This window comes from Crocodylus porosus, unplaced genomic scaffold (assembly GCF_001723895.1).
Source record: "Crocodylus porosus isolate Cpor-Errol unplaced genomic scaffold, CroPor_comp1, whole genome shotgun sequence".
NCBI lineage: Eukaryota > Metazoa > Chordata > Crocodylia > Crocodylidae > Crocodylus > Crocodylus porosus.
This window is the reverse complement of record NW_017728918.1, coordinates 63,133,258-63,146,948: the sequence shown is the minus strand read 5'-3', so window position 1 is coordinate 63,146,948 and position 13,691 is coordinate 63,133,258. Positions and strand designations below refer to the sequence as shown.

The window sequence follows — 13,691 nt, the reverse complement described above, 5'->3', positions numbered from 1 at the left end:
ACTTTGTCTTTGGCAAAACACCACTGCTCCAAGTACATATTGATACGTTCTTCATATTTGTCTCATTCTTATTTTCCATAGAGACTTACATAAAGCATAAAAGGGTCATCCCCACGAAGGCTAGAAGCTGATTTTTTACTTACACTGAAGTTCCTTAAAATATCTATTATTTAGATTATTTAAATACTTTGTGCAGGCTACCTCTAGCACATGAGCTATATCTGACACCATGCCTCTGTGTGAGTTGGTATATTTGACTTTTGTTAGTCTTAAAAAAGTTTAAAAATGATCTTACCTTACTTGAACCTCCACTACCTATTTGCTTTAATATGGTGTATACTCTTCCTTTAATGGCAATGCATTCATTTGAAGGTACAGAGGTTGAAACCTGAATACATAAAAAAACAGAATGAAAATAATTTTCACATTTGCAATGGAATCCGATAGATACTTGAAAATTCACCCAGCACGTAATAAATGAGGACAGTCTGCTAGTCAGAACGAAATATACCTCTGTGACTCCTTCCAACATGGCAATACCCAACTCTTGGTATTTAAGGAATAAAAATAATTGCTTTAAAATAATGTTTTACCAATTCACTTGAATTCAGCAAGTTTAAGAGATTGTAGTTTTCCATGTTTTCCTTCCTCTCTCACATTTATTGTGATCTTAGTGGACAGTACTATGTCTAGCACCATCTTTACTCTCTTTTTTTGTTCTTCCTCTGTCTACTTCATTATAAAATTTCCCCTCCATTCTTCCACTCCCTTATCTTTTCTAACTTAGCCTATCATTGTTTCCTCTTCCGCCCTATACAGAACAGCTGTCTTGACAGGACGTGGAAAATGCCTAACAGACAAAAAACCAGAACCTACAGTAACAGGACCAAATGTCCAGGGAACTGGCCCCTTGAGCTCTTGGCCCCAAACAAGAAGTGGGATTGCCTACCAATGAATAGTAATGGATCTCTACAGCCATGTCAACAGAACATACAGAAGCACAATTAGAAATAAATCTTGGCTATTTCTTCTCACTCTGTTCGGGCCAAAGCCTAGACGTTAGGGAACACAGGTGGCTTGAACAGGCCTGAGTACATCCCTTATCCCACAGCCACTACAAGCCATCTGCACCAATATGTAGTGTTAGGTGCACACAAATAGGTAGGGTTCATTTCTCAGAAGCCATCTGAGGTTTGCTCTAATGTACTCACAGTCTAGTAGTATAGTCTCCATTAGTCAATCATAAAAAAATTACTCTAATAAACAAAACAGTGGCAGAATAAGGAGTCCCATCAAGAAAGAGCAAATTTGGTACTTCCCTGTATATTATTCATTGATTCTAATAGCTAGGAGCAGTAGCAGAAATACTGGAATTAGATGTCCAAATACTACCAAAGTCTCTAGAAACTACAGAACTGTTTTACACTCGACTCACATTCAGAAAACTGATTCCCAGAGGCATATAAATAAAAGTCCCCATCACCTTTAAAACATTTAGGCTTAAAAGTTGGTTGACTTACTCCAGAAAAAATAAAAAGCTGATTTCTTGCCATTCCTAAGTGAACTCAAGCCATAAACAAAGCAGAAATGTATATTTTAGTAAAACAGTAACAGCATAAAAAGTGTTGCCGCCACATTAATCCAGAAGATGATCTACAGACCAATTTTAAAACACAAATCCTTAAGCCCGTGCCCACCAACCTCCACAAAAGTCTTATTTATTTTGAATTACTATGGAAGGCTGGAAAAACTCTTGGAAAAATTTTTAAAACTGCAAGATAGCATTCATTTTACATTACCTGTAAGCCAAACTGGTTTTGAAATGGAGTTGCTGGTGTACATGGCTGAAAATAAGGAAGTTGGTTGTACGGAGTGGAAAACTGACTCACTGGTGGGAAGTTACTCTTTACAATTGGTGTTCTGAAACTGAGGGGGGGTGGGGAAAAAAAAAAAAAAGTCATCCTCAAAAGAGTCTGGAATCAATTTAATTTTTGATGTATGAACTTATTCCAAACACATGTTGCAATCTAAAGAACCTAAGATTTATCACAGTTTACCCAATCATTTACCAAATGGCTGTGTCACTACTGTATTTATGCTACCTTTCATTATGAGCATTATAGATGTATGCTCTCAAACCTCATGGTACTTATCTACCTCTTAAGCATTTAAAGCAATTCAAAAATAAAAAGTCTTTAGAAGTATTTCATAAATATTTAACTACACCAAAGCACCTGGAGGTACCAAATCTCAATCTCTGCAAAAGCTGGAAAAGAAACGTACCATAACTCTGCCCAGGCTCAGAGAAAAATTCTGATAGAATCTGCTTTCCTGCTCCCAACCTTTTACAAATATTAGTTCCCTCTTGGTACAAAGAAACTGAACAAGATTAAGCTAGTGCTTAAATTTGGAGACCCAGGTTCAAATTTTGGATACCAAAATAGAAAGTAAGGACCTCTCAAGGCCTTGCCTATTCTTCATATAGCCAAGTATGACAACATTTAAAAGAACATTAAAGTAAGCAAGGATTCAAAAGTTGGGAAATGCCAAAATTAAGACAGTCTCATTTAGTGCACAGGACAGAATGTACATGGAAATTAGTTACACAATGTGACATACAAAGATAGCTCCATTAGTCAAACTGCAAGCTATTCAAACCCCGCACTACTACAGTATTAGTTTCCCCATTAGCTTTATCAGTCTTCCTCCACAATATCATGTTGTATTCACTGATATTTCCAAATTATGGTCTTCAGAGTATGCTAGTGAGGCACGATATCTTCATTTTAATACAAATAGGGGACAATTGAGAATAAGACAGAACTGGATAAGTGTCCACTAATTGTGCATGCCTAACTTGAAACATGTTGGACCTGTTTTTGGGGGTTTGTGCATGACAAGTACTATACAACTCTCACATATTTAAGATGGTCAAAGAGCTGGTTTCACCAGCTGCAATTGCAGGAACTCAGCACATTTGTATTTAGCCCCCACAAGTACTGGCCATCTGCACAGAACCCAATTAAGCAATCTGGACAGCATAACACAGGGAGCAAGGATGATATCCATTTCTCTAGGATGTAAAATTAGTTGATTGTCAACAAAACCACCTGCACTTTCTGCAGTCCTGTGTTTCAGTAACACACACCTTCTAATTTTCACACGTAAAATTAGGAACCCTGCAGAAAACAGCCTCAATTCAGCACCATTCCTAATGTACTGCTCATCCTTTGCACTGAATTAGACAATGGTCCTGTGAAAAGTAATGCAATTGTGTAATTAAAAAGCACAGTATAATATTCACAAACAGGCCACATTAAAGGTTTATGGGCAACCTTAAACTGGTATTTCCTACCTTGTGTGGCTGTATAAGCATGAATTTCATGTTAAATATAGGGGATTTTTCGTATAATTTTATCTCCAAGTGTATTATGGAAGTTTTAGTTGACCAGCACAAATAGAGAAGCAGGGTTTCACAGCACAGATCTTTATTACCCGAATTAATAATTACTAGCATTGGGAGGCTGTTTTCTTTCATATGGAAGTAAGAAACTAGATGTGTACTTTGCTAATGGGTTTTTACAGCAAGAGGACATTTGAGACTTCAGAATCCTGGGTATAATTCCACACTTTGGAATAGGAGCATCCTCTAGAGATTAAAAATATCAGACTAAACTCTTTCCATCCTCTGATTAGTCGCGTCTTTCACTTTCTGCATTTCTTCTTTCATCCCTGCCTCTAAAGAGCAGTCAAGATGTCATGATTCCAAAAAGGGAACTTAACATTTCTACAACACTGCTTTTGTAGGGAAAGATTCAGATTCAGGTGAATTGTTCAAGCAGACTAGGGCCTTTTACCCAAATAATCACAAAATGAAAAAAGTTCAAGACAAATGCTCTCTATTAGTGATTAGAGACCAACGCTTAAATAGGTGTAACAATTCCCCATTTAAAGAGTACTGAAGCCTCAAATTTGACATTGAATGCTAATAAATGTATTAGTCTAATTAATTATGAATCTTATAACATGGTACTTGGTATCAAGTACTAACTGCACAGGTGTCTTTCTAGCTCTTAAGAATCTGGAACTTAAGTGCTAAACTAAGCAACTAATAAAATATTTAATGAACAGTAAGTTACACAAAACACAGAAATTGATCAAACACAGAAAAGTAGTTACCAAGACATATAATCATTCAGTGTGTTGCTTGGGGTTCCACAAATAAATGCTGGATCATTTCTTTTAGGAACAGCTTCTGGCGGTGATAATCCTTTTGAAATAGGAAGGACAGGCTGTTCAAAACTTGATGGTTTTCCCTAAAAAGAGTAAAACAGGTTGTTAATTCAAGCTTCTCAGGCAGAGAAAGACTGACCAAGAGTCCCACTTTTCAGCAGGAAATGAGTAGCTTCTCACAGGTGAGATCAGTAGTATAGTTACAGTTTAACAGCTATATTAGACTACTAGGGGGAAAAAAAACAACACACCTAGATAACTAACCTAAATGGAGCCAACACATTTTATACCCACACACACAAACAAACAAAAGGTAAGTTACCTCTGCATAGCTCCTATGATTCCCCACTTGAGTTGTTAGTTTTCTTCCAGGCATAACACAATTTAGTTTCAACTGTTCCACTTGTTCTCTTTCACTTCCAGTGGAACCAGACTGTTGCTGGTGACTTTCCATGCATTTCAGCTCTGGCATCTTTGACCCCTGATAATGCACTCTGATTTCTGAAATAAGCATTTTTTTTTTTAATTTAAACAAAAGAAAAATGTTTTTAAACTAATCATACATTTTAAAAGAGATTCAGATAGGAACTGTAGGAAAAGGCTATAATAATGTCTTGTTTCATCATCTACCCCAAATAAGAGTTAGTGCAGAGGATTTAGGGAGAGTCTTAGGAGCTTTTTACATAGCTATGCTACTTGCTACTTAAAAACAAGAGTAAAAAAATTCTACATTTGTTACAGTCTACTTGCAGGTACATCTGTTTCCACCAAGCCAAAAAACAAACCATAAGACACAAGCTTGGGTTATTACTATAATTATTTTCCTGGACCAGGGCTACTCCAGTGCTTTCCTTCATTAGAATACTCAGTAAGTGTGGCTTTGCTAAGTCAGGGTGAAAAAAAGGGTTGACAAGGCACTCTTGAAAGAAGTAACAATATTATCCAAAAAATAAGATGGTACTAAATAGGCAGGATTTTACCTTCCCCAATATCTGCTGGAAGATTACAGCCAAACAAAATGTCAAGCAAGTTCCTAACTTGTGTGGAGAATAAGTTTCTGTTCTAGGAAGCTGAGGATGATTAGGGGATTTATCCATGTTATTTTGTTCACAGCAATAAGGAAGAATTGCTTGAGAGCATAAATGCAATTGTAAACTTCAGAGGAAGAGACTATGGGGCACAATAGACTTTATGATTCTAAGAAAGGGGAAAAGTCTGGTATTAGCAAAATAAAAACACTGGACTTCAAAAGGGCAGATTTTAATGGACTTGGAAAAATAGCATGTAGCCCCCAGGAGAAGACAGACCAGAGGATAAAGAAGGACTGGCAGTTTTTAAGTGGCATAGTATGGGGACCAGAGCAGAAAGCTATTCCAACATGGTAGAAACATAAGAAGAATGGTAGGAGACTTGTGTGGTTACTCAAGGAGCTTCTTTAAATGCCCCCCAAATCAAAGAAACATGTTTATCTAGTGACTTGGCCTTCTTATTATCAAGAAATAGCAAGAACTCGCAAAGAAAAAAAAGTCAGGAAAGCAAAGAGAGAAATGGAGCTAAACCTCATAAAGGAAGTTACCAGACAATGAGGAGGGGTTCTCTAAATACATTGGACAGAAATAATAGCCCAAGAATCCACTTCTTAATAGCCAGCATGAGCTATTAGAACAGAAGACAAAAAGAAGGCAGAGATGTTCAATGGCTGTTTTGCTTCAGTCTTCAAGAAAAAAAGGAATAAACTGCAACAATACAGCTAACAATAATAATACAGCAGAGAAGATGGGGAAGACAGCAGGTCTTGATAACTAAAGAGCTTTTGATCTTGTCAAGGCCTTGCTTTGGACTGGCAAAGAATGAGATTTGGGAGAAAACTGCTACATGACTAAATTGATTAAACATGGAAATGGGAGAGGCAATTGTGGACAAAAATAACTTAGGTAATATCTAGTGGCTAACTGCATCCTGAAGAAAGAATAATATAGGCCTGTCATGAGGGGTTGAAATCCCTTTATTCCTCTAATAGATAAACAGGAGTGAGATATTAACAGAATAGCCATCTAGGGAAAGCTATTAACAGAAAACAAAGGCAGCCGTCTTCAGCCAAAGGTGACAGAAGGGAAGTCCAACAGGCCAGTGTGCGTTATATTGAAGTCCCATGGGGAAGGGAATAGGGATTTATAGAAAGGCTTGTCCAGGTGCTCAGAAAACATCTTTGGAGTAAGATTACAATGTACTGAGTGGCTGTGCTAGACACAAGTAGCCAAGATGGCAGGACATCAAGCTTCAAGTTCTCAACATTACTACAGCATCCAAAATGCAACTTAAGCTTTTACAAAAATGTGTTCCTTTTCTCCATCATCCCATTTAAAAAGTAAAAAAAAAAAAAGTTCTCTCAATCCAAAAAGCAGTAATCATGGACTATTGAAGAGATTACTGAAGGCAGAACAGCTGACCTGCATTTGTAACAATGTAGGAATTCTCAATATTGTTACCTTCTTTTCTTTTTGTTGCAAGATTTGAACTGGTTTTATTTTTTAGGGTTACAGTGGAAGCAGTTGCAGTTTCTATACTCTCTTCATCCGACAACTGTGATTGGAGAAAGTTTTTGTCCTGTAAAAACTGAAGAAATTTTTTTTTAAAAGCATAAGGAAAAAGAGCCCAAACAATATTTTAAAGTAATTTCCTCGTTACATCAAAGTAGCCTTCTGACATGGGGCAAAACACTCACATTAGCTCCAGTATTTCTTCAAACATTTTGAAGTCTCCATAGGTATAATCTTTCTGCTACAGTGTTAAAATATTTTGTTTCTGATATGCTTGAGGTTTGGTAACCATACCAAAAATTACTTAAGCTACTCCAATTCTTAGCTATATTACACTAGTAACTTAATTTGGTATTTTTCTTGAGTACCTCTGCAAATTACTTTATTTACACCAAAAACAGCATTTTCTTTATCTCTCATCTCATGGGAAAACAGCTCCTCTATACATGTAGAGAAGGGCATAAACACTGGAAATAAAAAAAAAGTTAAGAACTGACCAAATAAGACAGCAAGCTGAATTTAGTTTGCTTAAAGATCCTACTTATCAAACTTAGCCATCACTTTGCCTGCACTTTAGCCGCCTCCATCTTATTATTATGACTTTTCACAAGAAACAATAGCCCAATTTTCATGTACAACTCCCATGAAGTTGAAAACTGCAGTGTACTTGGCACCTTTGAAGAATACAGTGCAATGTGTTCACAATACAGCTTGTACACTGTGGGCACTCCAACAAATTCAAATACAGTACAAGCTCTGTTATTTGGCATCCCATGGGAATGGGGGATGCCGGATAACAAAACATGCCAGTTAATTGAGTGGCCTGGGCCTCTGCTTCTCCCACATCTGGGGCATCCTGCTGCTTTGCCGCCCCTCCCACAGGCCCTGTGGAACAGGGAGGCGGGCCCGGCACAGCCTGTTATGTCCCTGGGATGGGGGTTGCCCGACAGCGCAGGCTGCTTTGCCTGGGGCCATGGGGGCTCGGAGAAACGGGAAGTGCCACAGTGGGCACTTCCAGTTTCACTTTATTTTACAAGCTGCCATGCCAGTTAGTGGAGCATGCTTACTTGTAAGATGCTGGTTAACAGAACTTCTACTGTAAAAGAATGGTGCCCCTGCCATATTCAGTATGAACACAAAAAATAAATTTCAGAAGGAAGGTCAAGAGGCAGGATACTATAGTTCTTCTGCTTGAAGAAGCAGACACAAATTAAGCCCTTGTCTTGCTCTGCCTTTATTTTAGTATCATAGTACTTAGGGTCGGAAGGGACCTAAACAGATCATCAGGTCCGACCCCCTGCCCTGCACAAGAACAGGTGCCAGGTCATATCATCCCAGCCAAATATCTGTCTAGCCTCCTCTTGAAGACCCCCAAGGTGAGCAGGGAAGCAAAAGCTTACCCTACAACAGCCTGCTGCTAGCAAGATGCCACTAATCTGAAGTGGAAAAGAGCTGGTAGCCACTTAAGTACTCCTTGTTCACCAAGGGTTTAGGGAAGCCACTTGGTAAAGCAGTACCCCTACTATTCCCAAAACAGGCCCAATTTGATCTACTTCCATTCTGAAGATGCAAGGCATGGTTCAGAAACCATAAATTTCAGTTCAGAATCAGAACAGTTTCTTCAGAAAGGCAGTTTACAGATTCAAGGACCACAAGGCCAGATTCCTATGATAAAAGAATCTTATGACTCCAGTAATTAAGTATATTGTTAATTTAAAATGTGCATTCCAACTTGCAGTAAAAGCTGTGTTAACTGGCATTTTACTAACCAGAATACACTATTAACCAGAATTTCGCCAAGGGCTACGCTTTCAGACTGGAGGGGGCGGAGCCCCCACACCTGCCCCACCAGGCCCTACACAGCCGAGGCAGGGCATGGGACAGAGGGCTTGTCCCATGCTCGTCCAGGTGGTGCAGGGAGGCATGCCAGCTCCTGCTGCTGCACATATCCCAGTTATTCCAATAAACAGAATTAGTAGATAACCAGCACTCCCTCTTCCCCCACTCATGCCAGATAATAAAGCTTTTATTGTACTTCACTTTGGAAAAATTCAGAAAATAGGGATGTGAAATCTGTGCGTGTGTCGGGGGGAAGCAGGGCGGCACGCAGGGGGGCAGGCAGGAGCGCTGGTGCTCCCCCTGCGAGCACCAGCCGGGGAGTGGGGGCGCCAAGCGAAGCGTTGCTGGCACTTCCAAGAGCACTGCTCATGCTTCCCAGTCAGCGTGATCAGCTGCAGGGGGCCGTGGATTCTCATGCATTTTCTCCTTTAAAAAAAGGAAAAAAAACATTTTTCCATAGCAAATGTAAAACTTGGATCCCTGCTCATGAGTCAGAGAGGCCATTTCTCTCAGATGCTTTGCTGAAGAGGAGTCTGTTCCCCCCATTACAGGTAGTCAATGCCTTGGGTATATACACTAAATATATCATGAAATTACCGAAGTACATTGATATCAAACGCCATAATACGTACTTATTGAAACTACAAAAATTGAACCCAGCTCCACACTAGCTTCAAGTAGAGCCTAAACAATACAGGAGTAAACTGAATTTTAGAACTATCCATGGATACCACAAGATCAACCCCAAAAGGCAACTCAGTTTTGGGGTGAATCTGTGACAAGGGACAAGTGTATAAGCCTTAAGCTAGTGATAAATGGGTATTTTATTTTAGATAAAATGAAATCTGTATCATTTGAATGCATTATGATCCTTAAATATTACTCAAAAGGAGCAAAATTATAACACAAGGATTCAATAGTCATTTTGTAAGCAGTAGTCAAAATAAAAAAAAGTACTGAACCTTTGCCCTGCAATATAAGCTTAGGGGTTTTTTGCCCACCCCCATAAGAATTCTTTTCTAGCTTTTCTGCATCTCATCCAAAACATGCTTATCTATTGTCCAGAGTTACTTGTCACAAATTTACTTAAGTTACCTTTAGATCTCCCAGTTCGTGCGAATCATCACCACAGGATTTTGGTTCATGTATTGTAGAAGGGACAATCAAATTTGTGCATTTGGAGCTGGATACTTGCCTGCATAGAAACAAAACAAAGTCAGAGACACAGACTCAAAACATCTAGGTTTAAAATATTCACCTTTTTTCAAACCAACTTGCCTTTCAGACAGAAGGGAAACATTTCACATTTATGAAGCCAGAAATGGAATTCTCCAAGTATCACAGAAATAGAAACACTAGGGCTGGAAGGGACCTCAGGAGGCCATCCAGCCCAACCGCCTGCTCAGAGCAGGACCATCCCTAACTAGGTCATTCCAGCTGGGGCTTTGTTGAGCTGGGCCTTAAAATGTCCAAGGAGGGAGATTCCACCACCTCTAGGTAATGTATTCCAGTGCTCCACCGCTGTCCTAGTGCAAAAGATTTTCCTAATATCTAACCTAAACTTCCCTTGCTGCAACTTGAGACCACTGGTCCTCGATGTCATCTGCTCCATCCTCTTTGAAGCCACCCTTCAGGTAGTTAAAGGCTGCTATTAAATCCCTCCTCAGTCTTCTCTCCTGCAGATAAAGAAGCCCAGTTCCCTCAACCTCTCCCCATAAGCCATGTGCCCCAGCCCCTGAACCATTTTCCTTGCTCTCTGCTGCACTCTCTCCAGCTTGTCCACATCCTTTCTGCAATGGGGGGCCCAATACTGGACACAATACTCCTTTGTAAACACCCAGTTAAGCAGCAGTACTAAATACTGAACTGCCTTTGTGCCTGAGGGCAAGTTAGTTTGTTAAATATAAAAGTTAGTTAAATTCTCAAACCCCCATGCACTGTGTCTCTACCATTTTTGCTCAGTGTAAAGTTACATAAAACTCAAAAGGGGATGTAAATATGTATGTAGACAACACTTACTAGTAATTTTTTATTTTAAAGATGTCATTTCCATAATATTTGGGAAATTCTCCACAAATGTATGTTAGTGTAGGCGACCGCAAGAAAAGCCCTCATAAGTAGAGTTGGGTCTCAGAATCTCTTAGGTGAACAGCAACTGAAGGGCCAAATGTGGTATTGGAGCTCAAAGCTTCTACAGGAGTGAAATGCTTAGCAAACACATATTGCACCAGAGACAGATCAAGGGAATGCAGTGGTGTAGTTTCACCTCCCCTTTGATTCCTCTTCTAGCACAAATTTAAACGCAACTGCTTGGTAGCAGCAGCAGCAGCAGCAGCATTTTTATTCAGGCAAAAGTGAAGGAGTCAATTGAGGTCCTGGCTCATTACAATCTACCTGAACCCTTCTAAACTCTATGTCCCATAGGTATTAACAACTGTCTCTCCTTTTAATGGTTGCTAATAGTTCCACTAATCAAGCTATCCTTTGTTCTACAAGTCTGCTCCATTTGCTCTTCTTTCACAGCCTGGCAGACTGGTTTTAACTCTAGCTAGAAACATTAACTCAGGTGTGAAAATAGCTTTCAGTAAAGCAGTGGATGCAGTCAAGAGTCTCAAGAAGACTAGATTTTCAGATTTATAAAACAGAGATGCAAGTTTAATTATAAATGACTATGGGACTAATAGAATGCCTTTAGATTATTTTTGCCTAATTTATGGGCTTTCATACATAATATATGAAGTGACAAATTAATGTACTTTCCAATGAAAGTTGCATTTGTTTTTGCTTGGATCTTAAAGTGAATAAATTTAAGGTCCCAAGCCTATTAGTAAAGCTCATTTCTTTTTAATTGGAGAAAAAAAAGTGTTGTGTTATACCACACTATCTGCACTCCCCTAGTTCCAAACATGATTGCACTCCATGGACGCATCCACACATGCAGGCACATGCACTTGCAGCAGCTCAAACCAAAGCAGCAAATTTGAGCCGAGGATTTTTGCCTCAGTGCATGTGACAGACATGCACTTTGGTGTGGGGCAAATTGTGCCACTTGGGGCAAAATAACCCTGCCCAGCTCCTCCTAGATCTGTAGCCAGGGGAAGCTAGAAGTCTCATCCTGTCTGGCAGCTGGCCACAGTAAGTGTGTTATGGGGTTTGCAGAAGGAAGGTGATGGGATCTGGCAGGTGTGGGGGGGAATTGCTCAGGAGGGGTGGCAAGAGGCACATGCGCGTTCATCTGAACACATCCCATGTGACCACACTGTGGATGCACTTCCCCGATCGGCAAAGAGCAGGAAGCCAAAATAAAAAGAAGTTATGGGCATGGGTAGATGTACTTCCAACCAAGGAGGATAGGGAAGGGAAACACAGAAAAAGATGTTGATATGCAGGAGTGAGCAACCCTATGACAAGCCTCCTGCCTGGAGAGCACACCACTACATGGCACTGCAGTAATTTAAGTTCTCCAGTGCAGGAGCTCTTTCTGCCTGTGGCTGATTTACTTGATTTTTTGAAGTGCTTCAAAATGCACCAGTCTTTGAAATATTTAAAATATAACATCTGTCCATACCCTAAACCATAGCAGTGGACAGAGGGAATACACTTGGGGGCAGGGGGAAGGAACCTCAAGAATGAAGTGTTGTCCCCAGCAGGTAGCTCAGGGGCAGGTAATTATTTTGAGCAGAGGGCCGCTTACGAAGTTTTGGGAAGCCATTGAGGGCCGCATGGGTAGCCCCGCCCCTTAACAGGTCCCCCAGCCCCTGGTCACCATCTTGGGACAGGAACTCCCACCCCTAACACCTGATTGTTGCCACTAGAAGTCCATCCCCTTGCCCCCTGGAATTACTCCTTTCAGCAAGGGGTTTTGCCGTCTCTGAACCAGAAAGATGCCAAATTATATTCTTAAAACACAAAAAAACAAACACATACTACACATTCACAAATTCATTTAAAAAAATATTTTTGTCCCGATTTACATGTATTTGTGTAGTTTACATAGAAGTGATAGTATAATAGCTTAAAATAAAGTCTTATTCATGGCGTGTGTGTGTGGGTTTTGTGGGGGGTGGGTGGCTGGGGAGGGTTCTGGTGTGGAGTGGGAGGGTTTGCCTAAAGTTTGTCTGCCCCTGCCCAATCCCCGCCCCACAGCAGGCAGAGCCCCCACCAGCACTCCCGCAAGCTCCAGCTCCGTGCTCCTGCCACTCCGTGCTCTCCTGGCCCCAGGGCACTGGCAGGCCCCGTGCTCCCGCTCCCACTCCCCGCCCCCCCCCCAACTGCCAGTGCTGCCATTTTCCTGCTGCTTCCCTGTCCCTCTCCCCTTCACCCCCAGGCTGCTCCAGCACCACATCCCAGATGCTTCTATGGTCCCAGTGCTACACCTGGGAACCACATGGTGCCAAAGCACGGTGGGCAGGGGGAGAACAGGCAAATGGCTGTGGCAGGTAGGGGAAAAGGGGCAGTGAGTGGGCACGTGGAGTGTAGTGACAGCCAGGCAAGAGCATGGGGCCCAGAGTAGGATGGCAGGAGCATGGGGTCTGGGCTACCAGAGGCTCTGTGGAGCCAAACTGTTCTGCTCAAGCAGGGAGAAGAGGAAGCCAGCCCAGCTCCACAGAATCCCTGGCAGCCCAGCCCCACACTCCTGCTGCCCCGCTCTGGGCCTGAGGCACCGGCATTGGTCCCACATTCCTGCCTGGCTGTCACTGTGCTCCGCTTGCCCACTTGCTGCCCCTTCCTTCTACTGCACCCATTTCCCCACTCGCCCCCTGCCTGCCTGCTGGTCAGCCTCCAGTACCACGTGGTTCCCAGCTGCAGCACCAGAGGATTGGACCTGGCTGGTCCTGAGGATGCGGCAGTCAACCACAATCCTCCCCTGCCTCCCTTCCCTCTCCTTATCTGCATTTCCCTTGGTGCACGGAGGCAGAAACAGTCCCAGGCTGAGGCTCTGAGTGGGGGGAGGCTGTCAGGGGGTGGGGCCAGGCCAGGCCTGCTGTGGCTATTTAGTTCTGCTGTTGGCTCTCCCTGGGTCCTACTGCCTCTGGCTCCTGTCATCTTTGATACATACATTTTTTTTTTTTTAAGGGG

General features: G+C 41.6%; 1 protein-coding gene across 1 annotated transcript in view; it reads right to left on the bottom strand.

Annotated features, from left to right (window-relative positions):
- Window positions 1-13,691, bottom strand: part of TTK (TTK protein kinase) — a 68,343-nt gene that overhangs the window by 20,253 nt on the left and 34,399 nt on the right. The window contains exons 9-14 of the mRNA XM_019538163.1: window positions 9,708-9,807; window positions 6,723-6,849; window positions 4,556-4,734; window positions 4,180-4,316; window positions 1,800-1,926; window positions 296-388 (exon numbers count right to left, since the gene is read on the bottom strand). Coding sequence (XP_019393708.1) covers window positions 296-388; window positions 1,800-1,926; window positions 4,180-4,316; window positions 4,556-4,734; window positions 6,723-6,849; window positions 9,708-9,807 — 763 coding nt within the window. The remainder of the gene's footprint in view (window positions 1-295; window positions 389-1,799; window positions 1,927-4,179; window positions 4,317-4,555; window positions 4,735-6,722; window positions 6,850-9,707; window positions 9,808-13,691) is intronic.